General features: G+C 38.1%; 1 protein-coding gene across 1 annotated transcript; it reads left to right on the top strand.

The window, feature by feature from the left end:
• Nucleotides 1–8,685: 8,685 nt before the first annotated feature.
• On the top strand, nt 8,686–15,270 carry pclaf (PCNA clamp associated factor). The gene is made up of 4 exons (XM_083973960.1): nt 8,686–8,822; nt 10,905–10,988; nt 12,889–13,069; nt 15,146–15,270. The coding sequence occupies exons 1-4, from the start codon at nt 8,777–8,779 to the stop codon at nt 15,186–15,188; spliced, it is 354 nt and encodes a 117-aa protein (XP_083830086.1). The 5' UTR covers nt 8,686–8,776; the 3' UTR covers nt 15,189–15,270.
• The last annotated feature ends 678 nt before the right edge of the window (nt 15,271–15,948 follow it).

The raw sequence follows: 15,948 nt of genomic DNA, 5'->3' as shown, positions 1-15,948 counted from the left end.
ACTCTACTGCCACCTACTGGACAGAAGTAGCTACTGCGTTACATCACATTGAAGATTGACTCAGATTTTTCTTTAGATTGGAACAATAATGTACTTTTTGGTGTCCACGACGTCAAAAGTGAGAAACAGAAAGAACTGTATGAGGATAATAATATTAGGGAAATATCACATACACAAAGCTAAATGTAGTCACTCTAAACCCTGTTTTGTGGCATCCCAAAGGGAAACGGAACAGTACATGCAAAGTATCTGTGACTCGAATAATAAGAAAGCTATGAAAACGTATGATTTGTGCTCTTTATTCTCTGTATTTATTTAATAGCCTACCCCCTGGCTGTTGTTCAATTGTTTGTTTGAAGATACATTAATAATAACTGACTTTGTATTGATTATATTTCTGTCAATAAAGATTTATTGAAAAAAAAAATGTAAGTAAGAGAACTCCCAAGGTCAGAAAGAAGAAGAAGAAAAAGAGCCATTTAAGACAATACATTGTGAGTGTCTCTTTCATGAGTAAAAAGTAAGATATTTCACATTAAAATGTCATTTTTCAATGTGGTTCTTTTTGTGTGTCATTGGTGTTACTTTGATTTGCGCTATAATGAAATATTTTTATGGAGAAAAAAAACAGTTTAATAAGTATAATTTATAGATTTTAAGGTGCTGACTCATGCTGGCTTTGAGCTAACTTGGACACTATTTTGTGTAATTAGCCTTTTATAGATATTTGTCATGGGTGTTACTGTCATTGGTGTTAAATACGTTTGATAGATGAAAAAAAAAGAAAAATATTATAGTTGTCCATTATAGTTGGTAACATGGTCAACATGCTAATAAATACTTCCCACTAAATTAAATTTGTGAAGACTGAATTAAAATGTTTTACTTTTTTGACTCGGAAAATCACCGTATTTTGATAATGACCAAAGTCCAGTTAGACAAACTTACAAACTTTGTCCAACACTTTTATAACACTAACAGACAAATGTCTGACAAATGTCTGTTAGTGTTATAAAAGTGTTAGACAAAGTTTCTAAAAATGTATGTTTTATTTTACATGTAGGAACACATGATTGTATTTTGTGTTTTTCATTTCTTTTCTTTTTTTTTTTACTCTTATTCTGTCTTTTTTTTTATTATTTTATTGTGCTTTTATGGTGATATGGATCCCCTTGGGTCTGAAATAAAGAAATGCATGAATGAATGAACATGTAAAGCGTATGAAAGCTAATTTCCATATTAAAGCAATGCGTTACACTAATTGTATTCCTCAATGGTCTTCTTCGTGCTACAGTTTTGCAACTTTCACCAAAATGTCGCCCCAATGCTGCTGAAATCTTTGTCCACTTAAACTCATCACAGCCTACAGTGCATGAAAACGTTTGACTGTAAACATATACCATCCAATTCCTGCTAAATACATTTTCTATCTTCCTGAAAAGAAGGACAATATATTGGGGTCATGGTTGATGAACTTTGGCAACATTTTGAATTCTGCTCTCATGGGAACAACTGCAGTCATTGTAAGAGTGACATTTTTAAACATCACATTTTCTCTTATGAAGCAAAACACTTATCATTAAAAACCAATCACCAACATTTCCATGCTGTCAAGATGCAATTTATGTATTATCAGATTTTTGTTCAGATAACAGAATTTCTGACATTTTGACAGTTTTTGCTGCCCGGACACTGACTCCCTGAGTCTATTTGAGAAAACACACAGCAGGTCTCACTTCCAGACAGTTAGCTCCATGAGCTCCTCACTAGTAACACAAGACAACAGTCCTGATGGTGGTGTAACAGCACACCTCTAAATGTCAAAACTTTGAAAATGAATAACAAATCAACCATATGTGCTGCTACAGCTTTAGAACTTTCACTTTTGAATATCGACCATTGCTGCACAGCAGCTATAAGCTATAATTCAATTTAAACTTTAAATTGAACTAGGCTGAAAGTTAACCATGACACTAAAACACACAAATACACAATAAAGAGCACACACATAATAAAAAGCAAAATGTATATATTATGAAACCATACAATTCAGTTCAATTCAATACAAAACCTCAGTCATCGCAAAGATACAGTGCATCATATTCAAGGTATTCCAGAAGTGCAGCAGTTGGGGGGGAAGGGGGGGGTTTGCCTTTTAATGGATAGTCGAGAGAGAGACAGGAAATGGGAGGCGGGGAGGGGAGGGGGGGGGGGGGGGGGGGGGTGACATGCAGGACAGGGCCACTCGGCGTGACCTCAACACGCGGCTGCTCTACCAAATGAGATGTCACCCCCTCCCCCCCTATCCATTAAAGGCAAAAAAAAGCCCCCAAAAATATATTTAAAAAAACCCAATATGTCGAACATGTTAATTTTGCTTACAGCCTCACATTTAGTGATAATAATAATAATAATAATAATAATAATAATAATATCAATAATATCAATAATAATAATAACATTAATAATAATAATAATAATATCAATAATAATAATAACATTAATAATAATAATAATAATATCAATAATAATAATAATAATAATAATTATTATTATTATAATAATAATACATTTTATTTATAATGCACTTTACATTTAAGCAATCTCAAAGTGCTATACTCTGTGTGTCCATGGTGTCCATGTGTCTTCTTACACTGAGGAGAGAAACATGTTCATTTAAAGCAGAAACTCCTGGTTCAGTTGTTCACATTCAGTCACTAACAGTCAGGAACACATGAAGATCATGAGCTGGTCTTATGTCTTACCTACTGGGATCGGTGGCGGGTTCACCTGTGCTGCTTCTCCTGGAGCTTCATTATCCTGCTCAGTAGAACATTCACTCATCTGTGAAAACATTCATTTAATGAGATAAACCAAGTATTATCATCTAGTGCATATAAACATACACACTGTTTCAAAAATAATAATAATGATACAATAATACCTGAGGACTTCCATTTCTTTCCATGTCTATGACAAAAAAAGAAACACAGATAAATGTTTTTAATCAACATCATGATTTGACTGAATCATCCATGATTAAACCATCGTAACATTTACTTTTACTGTTCATAGATCTCACCTTGTCGATAGTAAACTATAGCGATGACAGTCGCTAAAACAATCAGCACAGCTATTACAGAGACGACCACAACCGTGACCGGTGTCACATTTGAACTTTCCTCTTCTTCACACTCTGAATCCCTTTCAGCAGTTCCTGGTTTTACCAGCTTTCCTGATCCACATCTGTAAGGACACAGAGAGATTTTACAGCAGAATATAGAAACTACAAATTCACTGCAGCTGTGAGAAACTGTCTGTATGTGATGTGAAGTGTCACTTACTGTGTGTGTTGTCGACAAGATGTAAACGTCCCATCAGAAAACGTTCCATTTGTGCAGTCAGAGCACTTAGTGTCGCTGGACGCTGTTCCTACAAACACATAATAACACACACATTGAAACCCGTTAATAATGTATCATGACAGGGTCACAGTGTTTATGTCATGCTGAGTGAAGTCCTGCTCATTGAAAACAAAACTCTACAGATCGATATGTACAGTTGTTGAACCACTTATATAATATAAGACACCTCTACACTTTTACACTTCACTGTTTCAGTTTACACTGAATAGCATCTCTGACACGGACTTCTGAATGTTTACAGTTTCATTGTATCTTTACCATTTTGTCGCTACTGTATACACCTCCAGGACACAAACACCCACCTTTTTCTCTGATGTGTTGTCCTGGACGACAAGTTGTGTGTTTCTTTGCTGTCCGACAGCGTTTGTCTACACAGTAGTGTCCTTCCACTGGTTCACAAACTGCATCAGATGTTGTTGTACATGAACTGTTTACCTTCAGACCAGGACCTGTCAACACAGAGACTCCAGTCAAGAGGTCATCTAGGTTGGACCAACCCTATAAATGTACAGTAGGTGATTGGACAGGAGTTGATTTAGAAAATGCACATTTACCTGAACAGTTTGTGCAGGGGAAACATTGTGTCTCTTTATTGGTATGATTCATAAAGGTTCCTTCAGTGCAGGACACACAGGAGGTATTTGTAGATCTTGTGCAATGTATTTTAACTCTATGACCTGTTGAGAAAAACAACATCAATTAAATTAAATAACACGATTACACAGTGCAATCTTGAGGATGAAGTCATTCAAAGTGATTTGCAGTGATGCTACAGTTTGATTATTATTGCTGACATTAATTGAAGCGTGTTGTAACAAAAAAAAACAGTGAGATGAGACATTTAACAGACTCCATTGCTCTACACATGACAAGTGGTTGTTTCTAGTGAATAAGCATCATCTGATCAACAGTGAAATGGCCCTTTATCAGTCAGCTGGATCTTACCAGGGGGACATAGAGGACAGCATTGACCATATGGGCCTATCTCATACTCTGTTGGAAGACATGACGATATATTCCCTCTGATGACATGCATCATAAATATCTGTGAAGAGACAAAGTGATTCAGTGTTAGTAAAGACCAGTTGACATGTTGACATTTCCAGATCTTAAGACGAGTGATGACGACCATGATGAAGAGTAGAATGGAAAGTGGAGGCAGAGACACTGATGGAGGAGAGAGAGAGAAACAGAGAGACGAAACACTGTCTTGTCATGCCAATAAAGCTATTTTAATTGAAATTAAATTGACAGAAGAGACTAAGAAACAAAACTAGAAAATGTCCTCTGTGGAAGTTTTGATAGGGCCACGGGGGGCTACTGTCGGGGTTGGGCATCTCTAGTTGCGTTTCTATCCACCTTTTTTTATTCGCATTTTAAAAAATTGCGAATAAATACTTGAATGGAAACGCCAGAAATTCGAATAAAGGCAGTAAATGCGCATAACAGTTTTTACGCTTTAGGGGGGTGGATTTGTCAGCGTATTGATTAAAGGAAATGCGAGTTTTTGTGATGGAAACAGATGATGTGAATTGAGGCAGAGTTTGTGGGTGAAGCTGCTGGACTTCACCCAGCGACGCCCCGGTCTCCCAGCTCTCGTCTCTGCACCGCGACACAAACGCACTCCGTAACCCGTAATCTTCTGTTTATGATGGTTAAGACGACACAATCACACGCCGTAACATCGTATAGCCTATGTAACGTTATCCACTGCTACATTTATTGATTTTTCACCGGCTTCGTATGTAAACAGATGCACATGGGCGAGAGGAGCGTCACCAGAACAGCAGAAAAGCGAGCGGACTGTCACAGTTCCCGACTGTCTTTCTGTGTAAATATCTCATGTTACAACATGAAAACCTGCGGCTTATATTCAAGTGCGGCCTAGATATGTATATTTTCTTTTAAAATGTAGCTGGTGCGGATTATACAGGTGCGTCTATAGTCCGGAAAGTAGCCTACGGTAAATTGTCCATGATGTTGAGTGTCAACTGTTGGATACATTCACGCTCTCTTATGACGTAATCTAACGGCGCACCACTCCTCCTCTCCCAATAATCACAAAACAATAATGAATGGAAACGGTCATAAATTCGCATTTGCTTTTTGCGCATTTTCACAAAATCCGCTTTTAAATTTGATACGACTTGGATGGAAACCCAACTTCTGTCAACATGGGAATCAAACCCACGACCAGAGCTGATCAGACATGCATTTATCAGTTGTTTATGTGTGTCAATAAATTGTTATTGAAACTATTTAAATCCCTGGTATGTCCACCACTTCATCTATTCACATGTAAGGACAAAAATGAAGCGTGGACTGTTCAGGAGAAACTCTGGTGTCATGGGACTAAAAATGAGGATATACTGTATGTTTTCACTGCATTCATCTAAATCAGCTGAGCTGTGTGAGCACTGAGGACCCCCAGTGTTCTTCAGGACAGGAAAGGATAGAATACGAGGGACAGAGAGTCAGAAAAATCTACACAGTAAACTAATTTCCTACAATAAACAACTTTACCATCAAAGTAACGGATGCGAAAAGATTTCTTGATGTCATCTGGTCTTCACTGAAGACGCCAACTCCTGGGATCTGGGATGAGGGGAGTTTTAGGAGAAGATCTGGAAGAAGGAAGTAGATCATAATGTAAAATCAGCAGTGACCGGCTGGTCTTTCCAAGCCTACAGTATGAATGAATGATCAAACTAAAGAAACTATATGAAACTTGAACAAGGATATGTGATGATCATACTAGACCGAAACAAAGAAATGTTAATTTATGATATGTAGAATGAAAATGAGCTAAAATGTCCTCTAAAAAAAGGTATAGGACAGAGTGTTTTCCTACTACTATACCTACGAGGTAAGAAAGGTTCGGTGGCTGAAAATATTCATTAGATGATGAAAAGGGCCGGATTGGTTATAATAGATACAGAGCAGGCAAAATAATGCATGCTGACTGCATTATTATTGCCTGCTCAATCTGCAAAAGAGATTATTTCTTTATTTAATAGTATGTACTTCATCTGGAAATCCTGTTAATTGTATTTTAGTAGTTTTTCCACAAGGAAATCAGACATACTAAAACACATATAGCCCTAAACGTAGAAAACAATAGTAGCCGATTCCCCATAACTACAAACACTTCTTTGGCAAAAAATATGTTTTAAGTGTTATAAAGATTGACACACACACACACGCCTATTGCATGTGAGAACAAAGTTTTACAACATGACCATTAATGTGCACAATAAGTCGAAGATAAAACGTCTTTTGTGTTTCCTCTTAGATTTCTTTTTATATATGCACACCTGGAAGTAAAACATGGAAGAAGAACAGACCTGCACGTGTTGCTCTGCCCTGACAGTCGCTCTGACAGTCGCTCTGACAGTCGCTCTGACAGTTGCTCTGATTTACGTAAACTCAACTGAAACTCTCACTGTGACTGAAAATCAAGAATATTCCACAGATACATCGAAGACACTTGACTTACTCCAAGTTTCAGTGCATCCTATAGGCTGCTGTATGCGGAGCCTCGGCTGCTCAGTCTTTGCTCCGTTGTTTCACCGCCAAATTAAAGTTTCCGGACTGAAGCAAAGTTTGACTGACTCACCCAACACCCAGTCCCACCCATTTTTTTTCACTTATATAATCTTAAATGAGACTTAGCCTACTGTATTTTATTTGGCAGTATCTAAATCAATTCCACCCGCCTCTTCAAAAATAAGTTTATAGCCTTTAATATACTACCATTATGTTTCCTTTCATTGCACACATCTTTTGTGCAATATCTTTGAGTTAAAAAACAAAACAAAACCATAATAATAATAAAAAAAGGTAAATACAAATATAAAGCAAGCTTCTGCTCTTATGATGTTGGGGAATACAACTGAAGATGTGTCCCTGCTTCTTATTGGTGGGGGCCACCTGGGGTCAATCCCGTGCAGAAGACCTTTCAAGTAAAAACCTTTCAAGTAAAAAAAAAGGAAAGGCAGGGCTGCAGGATCACCTGGGGGGACAGGCTTTGGAGTGGTTCCAACAGCGATTTGTGCAGCAGAGCCAGTCTGGACCCGTCTGCCGCAGCAGCAGAAGAAGGCATGAGCAGTTGAGCACTATCTGTGTGTATCTGTCTGTATCTATGCATGTAGGTTTATTGTGCATGTTCCAACACTAAAGCATCTTCCTATGGTTCAGTATGAACAAAAAGAACTCATCACTGACGGTTACAATGAAGAACAGTGTCAGCAGTGTGGATCTTAACATTAGGAGAGCTTTATTAAAGACTAGGCTATATACTGATAATACTGGTGAATGGTGTACATGTATAAATGGAAACCTTCAGCAGGAAGTCATAAGCAGCCAAATGGGACAAAAACTGAGCAAGTTGTGGTCATTATAGCAGAACATGCAGCAGAGGCTTAAAGGGACAGTAGCATTTTTTTTTTAAAGTGGGGTTGTATGATCTACAAATAGTCCCTAAGTACTTTAATTGCTCTGCACTCCTCCCGTTAGCAACGCCAGCCCATAATAGCCCTGCCCAGAGATTTACAACATACATTGTTGTGAATGGACCCAAAGAAACGGCCTATTTTCACGGCCTAAAAGAGGTTTTACCTGAAAAAAAAAAAACACAGTTCCATTGTTCACTATAATATAATTTTTATTTGGACCTAACCAACTGCTGATCGGCGGGCGCTAACCCTGGGCGGAGGGATACGTGAGCTGGTTAGGTCCAAATAAAAACTGTGTTTTTCCTACACTCTTTTAGGCCGCGAAAATAGGCCGTTTCTTTGGGTCCATTCACAACAATGCATGTTGTAAATCTCTGGGCAGGGCTATTATGGGCTGGCGTTGCTAACGGGAGGAGTGCAGAGAGTCTTCTACTGCAATTAAAGTACTTAGGGGCTATTTGTAGATCATACAACCCCACTTTAAAAAAATGCTACTATCCCTTTAATGCTCTGAGGGAGAGAGTTGACCTTACCAAGATGGCCGCCGTACTGGCTACGCTTTGTCATTGGGCAGCAGCGGTGGATGAGTCATCAGTCTTCTTATATACCGGTATATCTCATGGATGTATTATATTGGTATATCTATGGTAGACCACACGGCTCACCCCGTACCAAGATGGCGGCCGCGTCGACGTATTGACAACCGTCGGCCTGAGGGGGGCAGCGCTGCTCCGTCTTGCTGCTCCCCCTCCCAGCAGAAGAAGAAGCGGGGAGGGATCTCCCGCCACATCCGCTCAGCTTTTTAAACCAGGGCGGGAAGCCGCGGAGCTCCACTGTGTCTGTCGCTGCGTCCGCTGCTGCTCTAACTTCTCCTCTTTACTACAACCTACCGCTAACATGGTGAGGACCAAGGCCGACAGCGTTCCCGGAACATACCGAAAAGGTAACGTTACGACTTCACCACACTGCCGACATTTATTTATTCACCTATTTAGCGATTAAAAAAAAGAAGCCATGTTTTTTCTCTCTCTCAGGAAAGCAGCTGTTTGTGCCGCGGCGGATTCACATAATGTCGCTTTGTTGTGTTTTTTCGGCTCGAACTGTTCCCGTCCTCTTCATTAACACGGTCACACCGCGTTTTAAACCTCAAATCTACGTTTTAATGAGTGGTTTGTTGTTGGTTTGAACCTGTTTTACCGAGTATTGACGTTATTATTCCTCCTCCCGCCAACACGAAGCTGCTCCTCTTCCTCATTCCCCTCTGGTCTCTGGTTTATGAGCCATGTTAATAAACCTAAACCACCAACTAAACACAAAACAGAACACGTGTTGTCTCTATGAGAAGCCGTGTTGTCATGTGGTTTGGTCCTGGTCCGGTTCGGCTGACCCGGTTTAATCTGGTCTGGCTCGGTTAATCTGGAAACTGGCGCCAGATTTGAGCGCGCCAGATGATCCTCGACAAGAAGAACCAGAAATATATAAAGTTTATCCTGTTTATAATCCAGATATGTTAGATCTGACTTTATAAACCGGGTTTTATTCATCCACTCGGTCTTTTTTAGTGAATTCGGCCTTTAACTGTAGTCTGGACTGTCCAACTAACACAAAGACGGCAATGTAAAACAAACTTCCCTCAGCTTTAATGTTAAATGTCCATTCACACTGCAGCTTCATCTGGTTTAACAAACTCTAAAAGCCTCTGTTTAATAATCATTTCCTTTATTTTTTATATATAATCTATATCAAACTGAACTCTGCTGCTGTCATTCGCTCTGTCCCGGCCCAGTTTCCTCACAGGTGCACCGAGCTGTTATCTCTCTCTGCTTTCTCTTATCAAGTCAAGCCCCATTTTTATTTATAAAGCACGTTTTAAACAACGGCAGTCGACCAAAGTGCTGCACAATTATAAAAAATACAACATAGTTAATCATGGACCATTTGATAATGAATAAAACAATACAAGAGCTCAGTTTAAAACAAATTTAGACTAAAAGCAGGCAAAAATTGAGGCTTTTCATCCACTTGTGCATGTGCAACCAGTAAATTTACCTTTTTCTTTTTACATTGGTGAAATGTGGAAGGAGCGACTCAAAAATCAGGAATCTGTCATTGCAGGTGTCAGGGTAATTTATGTACGGATCGTGAATGGCTCCTTGTAAAAAAAACCTAGTCTGGAGCCCTGGTCTCACTGGTTTCTTTTTATCAAGACCAAATGTATTTATAAAGAACCTCAGTCGACCAAAGTGCTGTACAATTATAAAAAATACAACATAGTTAATCATGGACCATATTATTATAATAATAATAATAAATAAAATGATACAAGAGTAGAGGTGCAACAATGATCAATTCATCGAACAATAATCGATTTATTAAATTATTCGTCAACTATTTTTGATAATCAAATAATTAGTATGAGTGGTTTTTTAGGGGAAAAAATGTCCAAATTCTCTGATTTCAGCTTCTTCTCTCATTTTTCAACATTTTTTTTTACATTTTATTGACCAAACAACTAATCGATTAAGCATTTAAATAATCAACAGATTAATCCGCAGTAAGCCTGTGCATATTCTCATTTGTCCAGGTCATAGTATTTCAAAGGAGGTTAAATGGAAAGCAACTGGACTTAGTTATTTGTCTAGGAAGACGTTTCACCTCATCTCTGATGAAGCCTCTTGGATGAAGGTGAAACGTCTTCCTAGACAAATAACTAAGTCCAGTTGCTTTCCATTTAACCTCCTTTGAAAAAAAGATTAATCCGCAATGAAAATAATCGTTGGTTGCAGCTCTACAACCTAGTTAATCATGGACAATATAATAATAAATAAATAAAACAATACAACAGCTAATTTTAAAACAAATTTATAGTAAAGGAGAAAGTAAAAAGGAGAGAGTGTAAAGATTACGGCGTCAACGCCAAAAAGAAAAGATGAGTGTTTTAAAATGCTCAGCCCAGATGCTCCAGATTCACTTTTTATTTGATGTTTTGTTTCAGTGTTTGACTTCTTGTGTTTTTTCTTTGCAGCTGTTGCAGCTTCTGCTCCCAGGAAGTCTCTGGGCGCCAGTTCGGCCAACTCAGCGGCGTGCAGCAGCCAGACCGCCACCCCGGGTCAGTCAGTCCCTCTGTCCTTCTGTCCACTAACACTAGACACTAAACACTAAAGACTGAACACGAAACACTAGTCCCTCTGTCCACTAACACTGAACACTAAACACTAAAACACTGAACACTAGGGATGTTACGCTGGAAGCAGACGGTTCGACACAGTATCGATTAGGGATCTGACTTTTTGTCGACAAATCGACACATGCTCCCCTCGACAAAAAAAATGCAGTGTCGAAATGTCGAGGGGGCGGGGCTTGTGGGATTTCCATGTGTAAATTGCATTTTGTCTTTCAATATTTCCTATTCAAATAAACAGCAGAAAGTGCCACTTTTCCCCTAATGAAATAAAATATTTTAAATAAAACAAATCCACTTTTGGATCTAGATGGGATAGTTGGGCTACTTGACCCTCATTCTGCTTCACATGTGACGGGAGCGTGCGCGCATGCTGACAGGCGACAGAGTGAAGAGATCAGCTGTCCGGGCTCGCTGCAGTCTATACGTGATGGTGCTGTTGATGACGAGTCCGCCTCCGCAAAAAGGGCAAAACCATCGGCAAAACGGGTGGATGCAGGTGGTTGCATTCTCCGTAGAGGACCACGGACATGCACGGAAGAAGAAAAAAAGAAAGAAAAGAAACCGAATGCGTGCTGCCTCGTCCGCTCGTGCCGACAGCAGCGTTAATAAACCACAACAAAAGCACATTTCAATGTTGCATATCTTTAGTAGCCTCCATACAGCCTACATGTTATGAAGACACAATCACATTATAAACCAAGAGTAACAGAAAAAACTGTCCAAAATCTGGAGATGCACATGGAACCTTAATTGTTACATACACCACAGTTCATGACACCTCGCCCTTTATTGTTAAAGGTTGACCAGTAGATGTCGCCATACTTTTTTTTTTTTTTTTCAATTAATGTTTTTTATTGATTCCACATATCAATATTTAACATTTCACATATACAATTTACAAACATGAACAATGAACAAATTTGTAGCCTGAACCAAGGGGATCAGTCATCTATACCATACACATTGTCCTTGCTGCACAAAGTCTGTTCTCAATGGAGACACAAAATTAACCCAGTCTCTGTTTTTAGTCTAGTTGAGAAAGTCAGCTTCTCCATTCTATAAATATTGAGCGTTACCTCGACCCAATCCTCCATTTTTGGTGCATCCGTTTTAAGCCATTTTCTGGTGATAGATATCTGTCGCCATACTTAATTGTATCAACAGGGTTCTTACGGATCCTTAAAAAGTCTTAAAAGGCATTGAAATCATTAATCTAAAAACAAGGCCTTAATTGGCATTAAAATGTCTTAAATCAATTTTTCAAAAGTCTTAAAAATGTTAACACTTGGTGAGTGGTATTTTATGGTTGTAATTAGTCTCAAATCTCAAAATAATTGGTAACATTCCGACATAGAGAAGTTAGTGGCGGCCGTCAACGCTAAATATCTCACCGCCTCCAGCTCCCGAGTGTTTTTTTTTTTTTTCAGACTTTTTATGCATTTATTTTGAAAGGACAGCTGGAAAGAGACACAACCCAATGTTCATGTAGCAGTCACTTTACCTTGGACCACATAGGAAAGTGGGTAAAATTGTCCCTGTGGTGTTTTTTTTTCTTTTTTTCTGCATTTGTGTTTATTATGAAGTCGGTCTTAAATTTCATTTCAAGTGGCTTTAAAAAAGTCTTAAATTTAACTTGGCTTAAGCTGTAGGAACCCTGATCAAATGCTTCGAAACACTGAACCATTTCAACACAACTGCTTCATATTGATTCAGTGGTTCAGAAAAGCTTCGGTTTCTCCATCACTACTAAACACTGAACACTAAACTCCTCACGCTGCTCAGCTCAGCTCATGGTGTTTCTTTTCTATTCTCTCTCCGTTCACAGCCAAGGGTAAATACGCGGGTGGAAACCCCGTGTGTGCTCGCCCCACCCCCACCTGGCAGAAGGGCATCGGGGACTTCTTCGGCGGCCCCCCCAGGAAGCCGGAGAAGGAGAACCAGAGACCGCTGGAGGTGGAGGACGACGAGGAGGCCGGGGGCAGCGGCATGTCCAAGGCCAGCAGGAAGTACGTTACGGCTTATTGGTTTCATACAGCACAGATACAGACAGACGGGAAACAAAAATACACAAAATCACGTTCATTGCACTTCATACAACATACAAAAAATATACTTGGGACTACAATGACAAAAGGAAGAGAGAGAGAAAACTTTATAAAGTCTTCAATTTTGAAGGTATTTTTTCTGAATTAGCTGACCAAGAGTTTGAGTCCTAAAAAACATTGTAAAGGTGTGTGAATTTATTCATTTTATTAAAAACCAAAGATGAACCGGTACATAAAAAAGAAAAGAAGATTGTTTTTTGAGTGGAGCAATGTTTTTTTGTTTTGTTTTTTGATAAAATGTGCCTTTTTATTTATTATCCCAGCCTATTTTGAATTCTGTTGTATAGTGGTCTATAGTCTTTATCACAAACTAGAACTGTTAAGTTAAAAGTGTCACTGATGTAAATGGTTACAGTTTGAAGTGCCGGTGAGGTGTTAAAAAATATTGAGAAAGTCTTGAAAAAGTCTTAAAAAGGTTTTAGAATTAACTTCAAGATTCCTGTATATACCCTGAAGTTGTCATTGCCCTTTAACGTAGCACTGAGGCGTTCCATAGGAAAAACACAGAATATTTCCCTGTACCGCTGTGTGACCGAAGGTTTTTTTTTCTTTAATCCATTGAAACAGTATTAATCATGTAAAAACAGCTGTCCTGCAGATAATAAGAGCTGCCCCTTAGGTAGAATCAGAAGAAATGAGACTGTGTAGAAGATTGAGTTGAGCTCCTTAGTGATATTTTTCCACTATCTATCAAGAGACACAGTCAAATACAGTGATAGTTTGTCCCTACCTCTTTTTTACACTTCACACATAACAGTAGTTAGTTGGGAAATCTGTGGATTAATTTTGTTATCAGGAAGTAGGTTGTTGTGTCAGTTTGTCAGATCTTCAGCTGGAGCGCCGTTCGTTACATCAGCCACTAAATTTAAAAGGATGTTTAAAACTAATGTATTCAATACACATAAAATATTAAGATAAAGTAAGCCAATTATTGCTATTACATCGAAGATTTTGCTTAGATTAATATTATTTGTTTTCAGTTTAGATTTAAAAACAATCATAGTTTAAATTTGTGCCATCTTGTTCTGTTTCTGCAACTTTCCTTCTTGTAAATGGGGAATTACAAAAATAAGCTGTTGCATTCAGCCATACTTAATATATAAATCCAAATTGTTCTGTTGAATGGATGAATAAATGACTGCTACTTATCAGCAGTGAAGCAGCTGCTTCTTAACAGCAACAAATGAATATTAGCGTAATTTACATTTCTGCTTTTTTATTTTATTATCTGAATCAAATCAGGATTTTAACACGAGCACAACTCCTGATGATTTAGAGCTTCATGAGCTTCAAGGAAGTTGTTTATTCTCTTAAATTTACTTCCTTTTGCTCTGGATTATTTACAACATTTTTTCTTTACACTTCAACTTTAACACATAAGAAGTGATGAACCTGCCTTTGACACATTTGCATTAACGTATTTTATAACAAATCAAAACTTACAAACCAGTCCATGAGCTGCTGTTCCCAGTCTGGTCCATCACTCTTTAGATTCCCCTGGAAACACTTCCTGTGTGTTGCCCAGTAGAAACTCAGGTTGTTTAGGACGTCTCGACTGTGACTGAAGTCATAATACTGAACCCACTTTTAGCATATATTATCTAACTATTTGTATTTTATTAGTTTTTTTTTTATATTTATTTACTTGTGCTGACTTATTTTATTCTTTTTGACAATTTGACTTTCCTATTGATGCACTGTTTCTCTTTAAATAGTTTTTTGAATTGCTGGACAGTATCTCGATTTTATTCACTCGCATAAAAATGACAATAAAAGTGAAATGTGAAATGTGAACTGCCATGATCACGTTAACTAGTCTGGTTAAAGTTTAACTTGAGTTGGACAGTAAATAATGACCTGGTTTCACCGGTGGAGAATGAATGATCCCCACAAACACACCACAGCTGGACTGATGTTGTAAGACTGAAGATGTGATGCTGTTTCTAACACAGTGTGTGTTTTTGTTGTTGCCTTCAGGTCCAGGCCGCTGCCTGCTGAGGATGAGGAGGAAGAAGAATAAAAATAAAGATGATGATGATGAACAGCTCTGTTTGTGACCGTTGGTTCTGTTTCTGTTCACGCTCAGCGACATTTTAATGTACATCTGTATATAGTATCTGGAGAATTCTCTTTTGTATAGCTCAATAAACTTCATTTTTAATGTTTTTAACCTGCAGTCGTGTCTGTTCATTGGCTGTAAATGCTGTGGAGAGTAACATTAGATTTATAATGTTGTTTCCCATCTCTCATGTTTCTGGGTCATTAGAAATATTCAGTTCAATATCTTTTTGTCCACAATGTGGAAATTTGTCTTTGGCTTCACCACTTACAGTACGCATAAGACCACATAAAATGTACACAATAAAAACACAAAATAAAAAAATTACACAAAAGAGTAAAAGAATAAAAGAGTAAAAAGGTGATGTACATAGCTCCAAAGGGTCCTGAGTTGCATTTATGAATTTAATATTGTGATTGCATGCGGTATGAATGATTTCTATAGCGCCTTCCTGAGGGGAGTTTTTGATTTTAAGTTTTAAATACAGAAACATGTGTCCCTTTACTTCAGCAAATGTCATGATTTACAGTTTCTACCTGTGGTTAAACTTGATAACAACTTGTTTAACAGTTGATTTTATGAATCGGAGTAAGATTAGGAGCCTATTATATATAATTTTTGTCTTTTTGTTGTTAATTTCTTCTGACAACACATACACAGTAATACATCATTTTGACCAACCATACATTAGTCTGTTATTTATATATGACACCGTTAATGA

Source organism: Trachurus trachurus, assembly GCF_905171665.1.
Source record: "Trachurus trachurus genome assembly, chromosome: 6".
Taxonomy (NCBI): Eukaryota; Metazoa; Chordata; class Actinopteri; order Carangiformes; family Carangidae; genus Trachurus; species Trachurus trachurus.
Note: the sequence above shows the minus strand (reverse complement) of the source record. Positions and strands in the feature narration are given on the sequence as shown.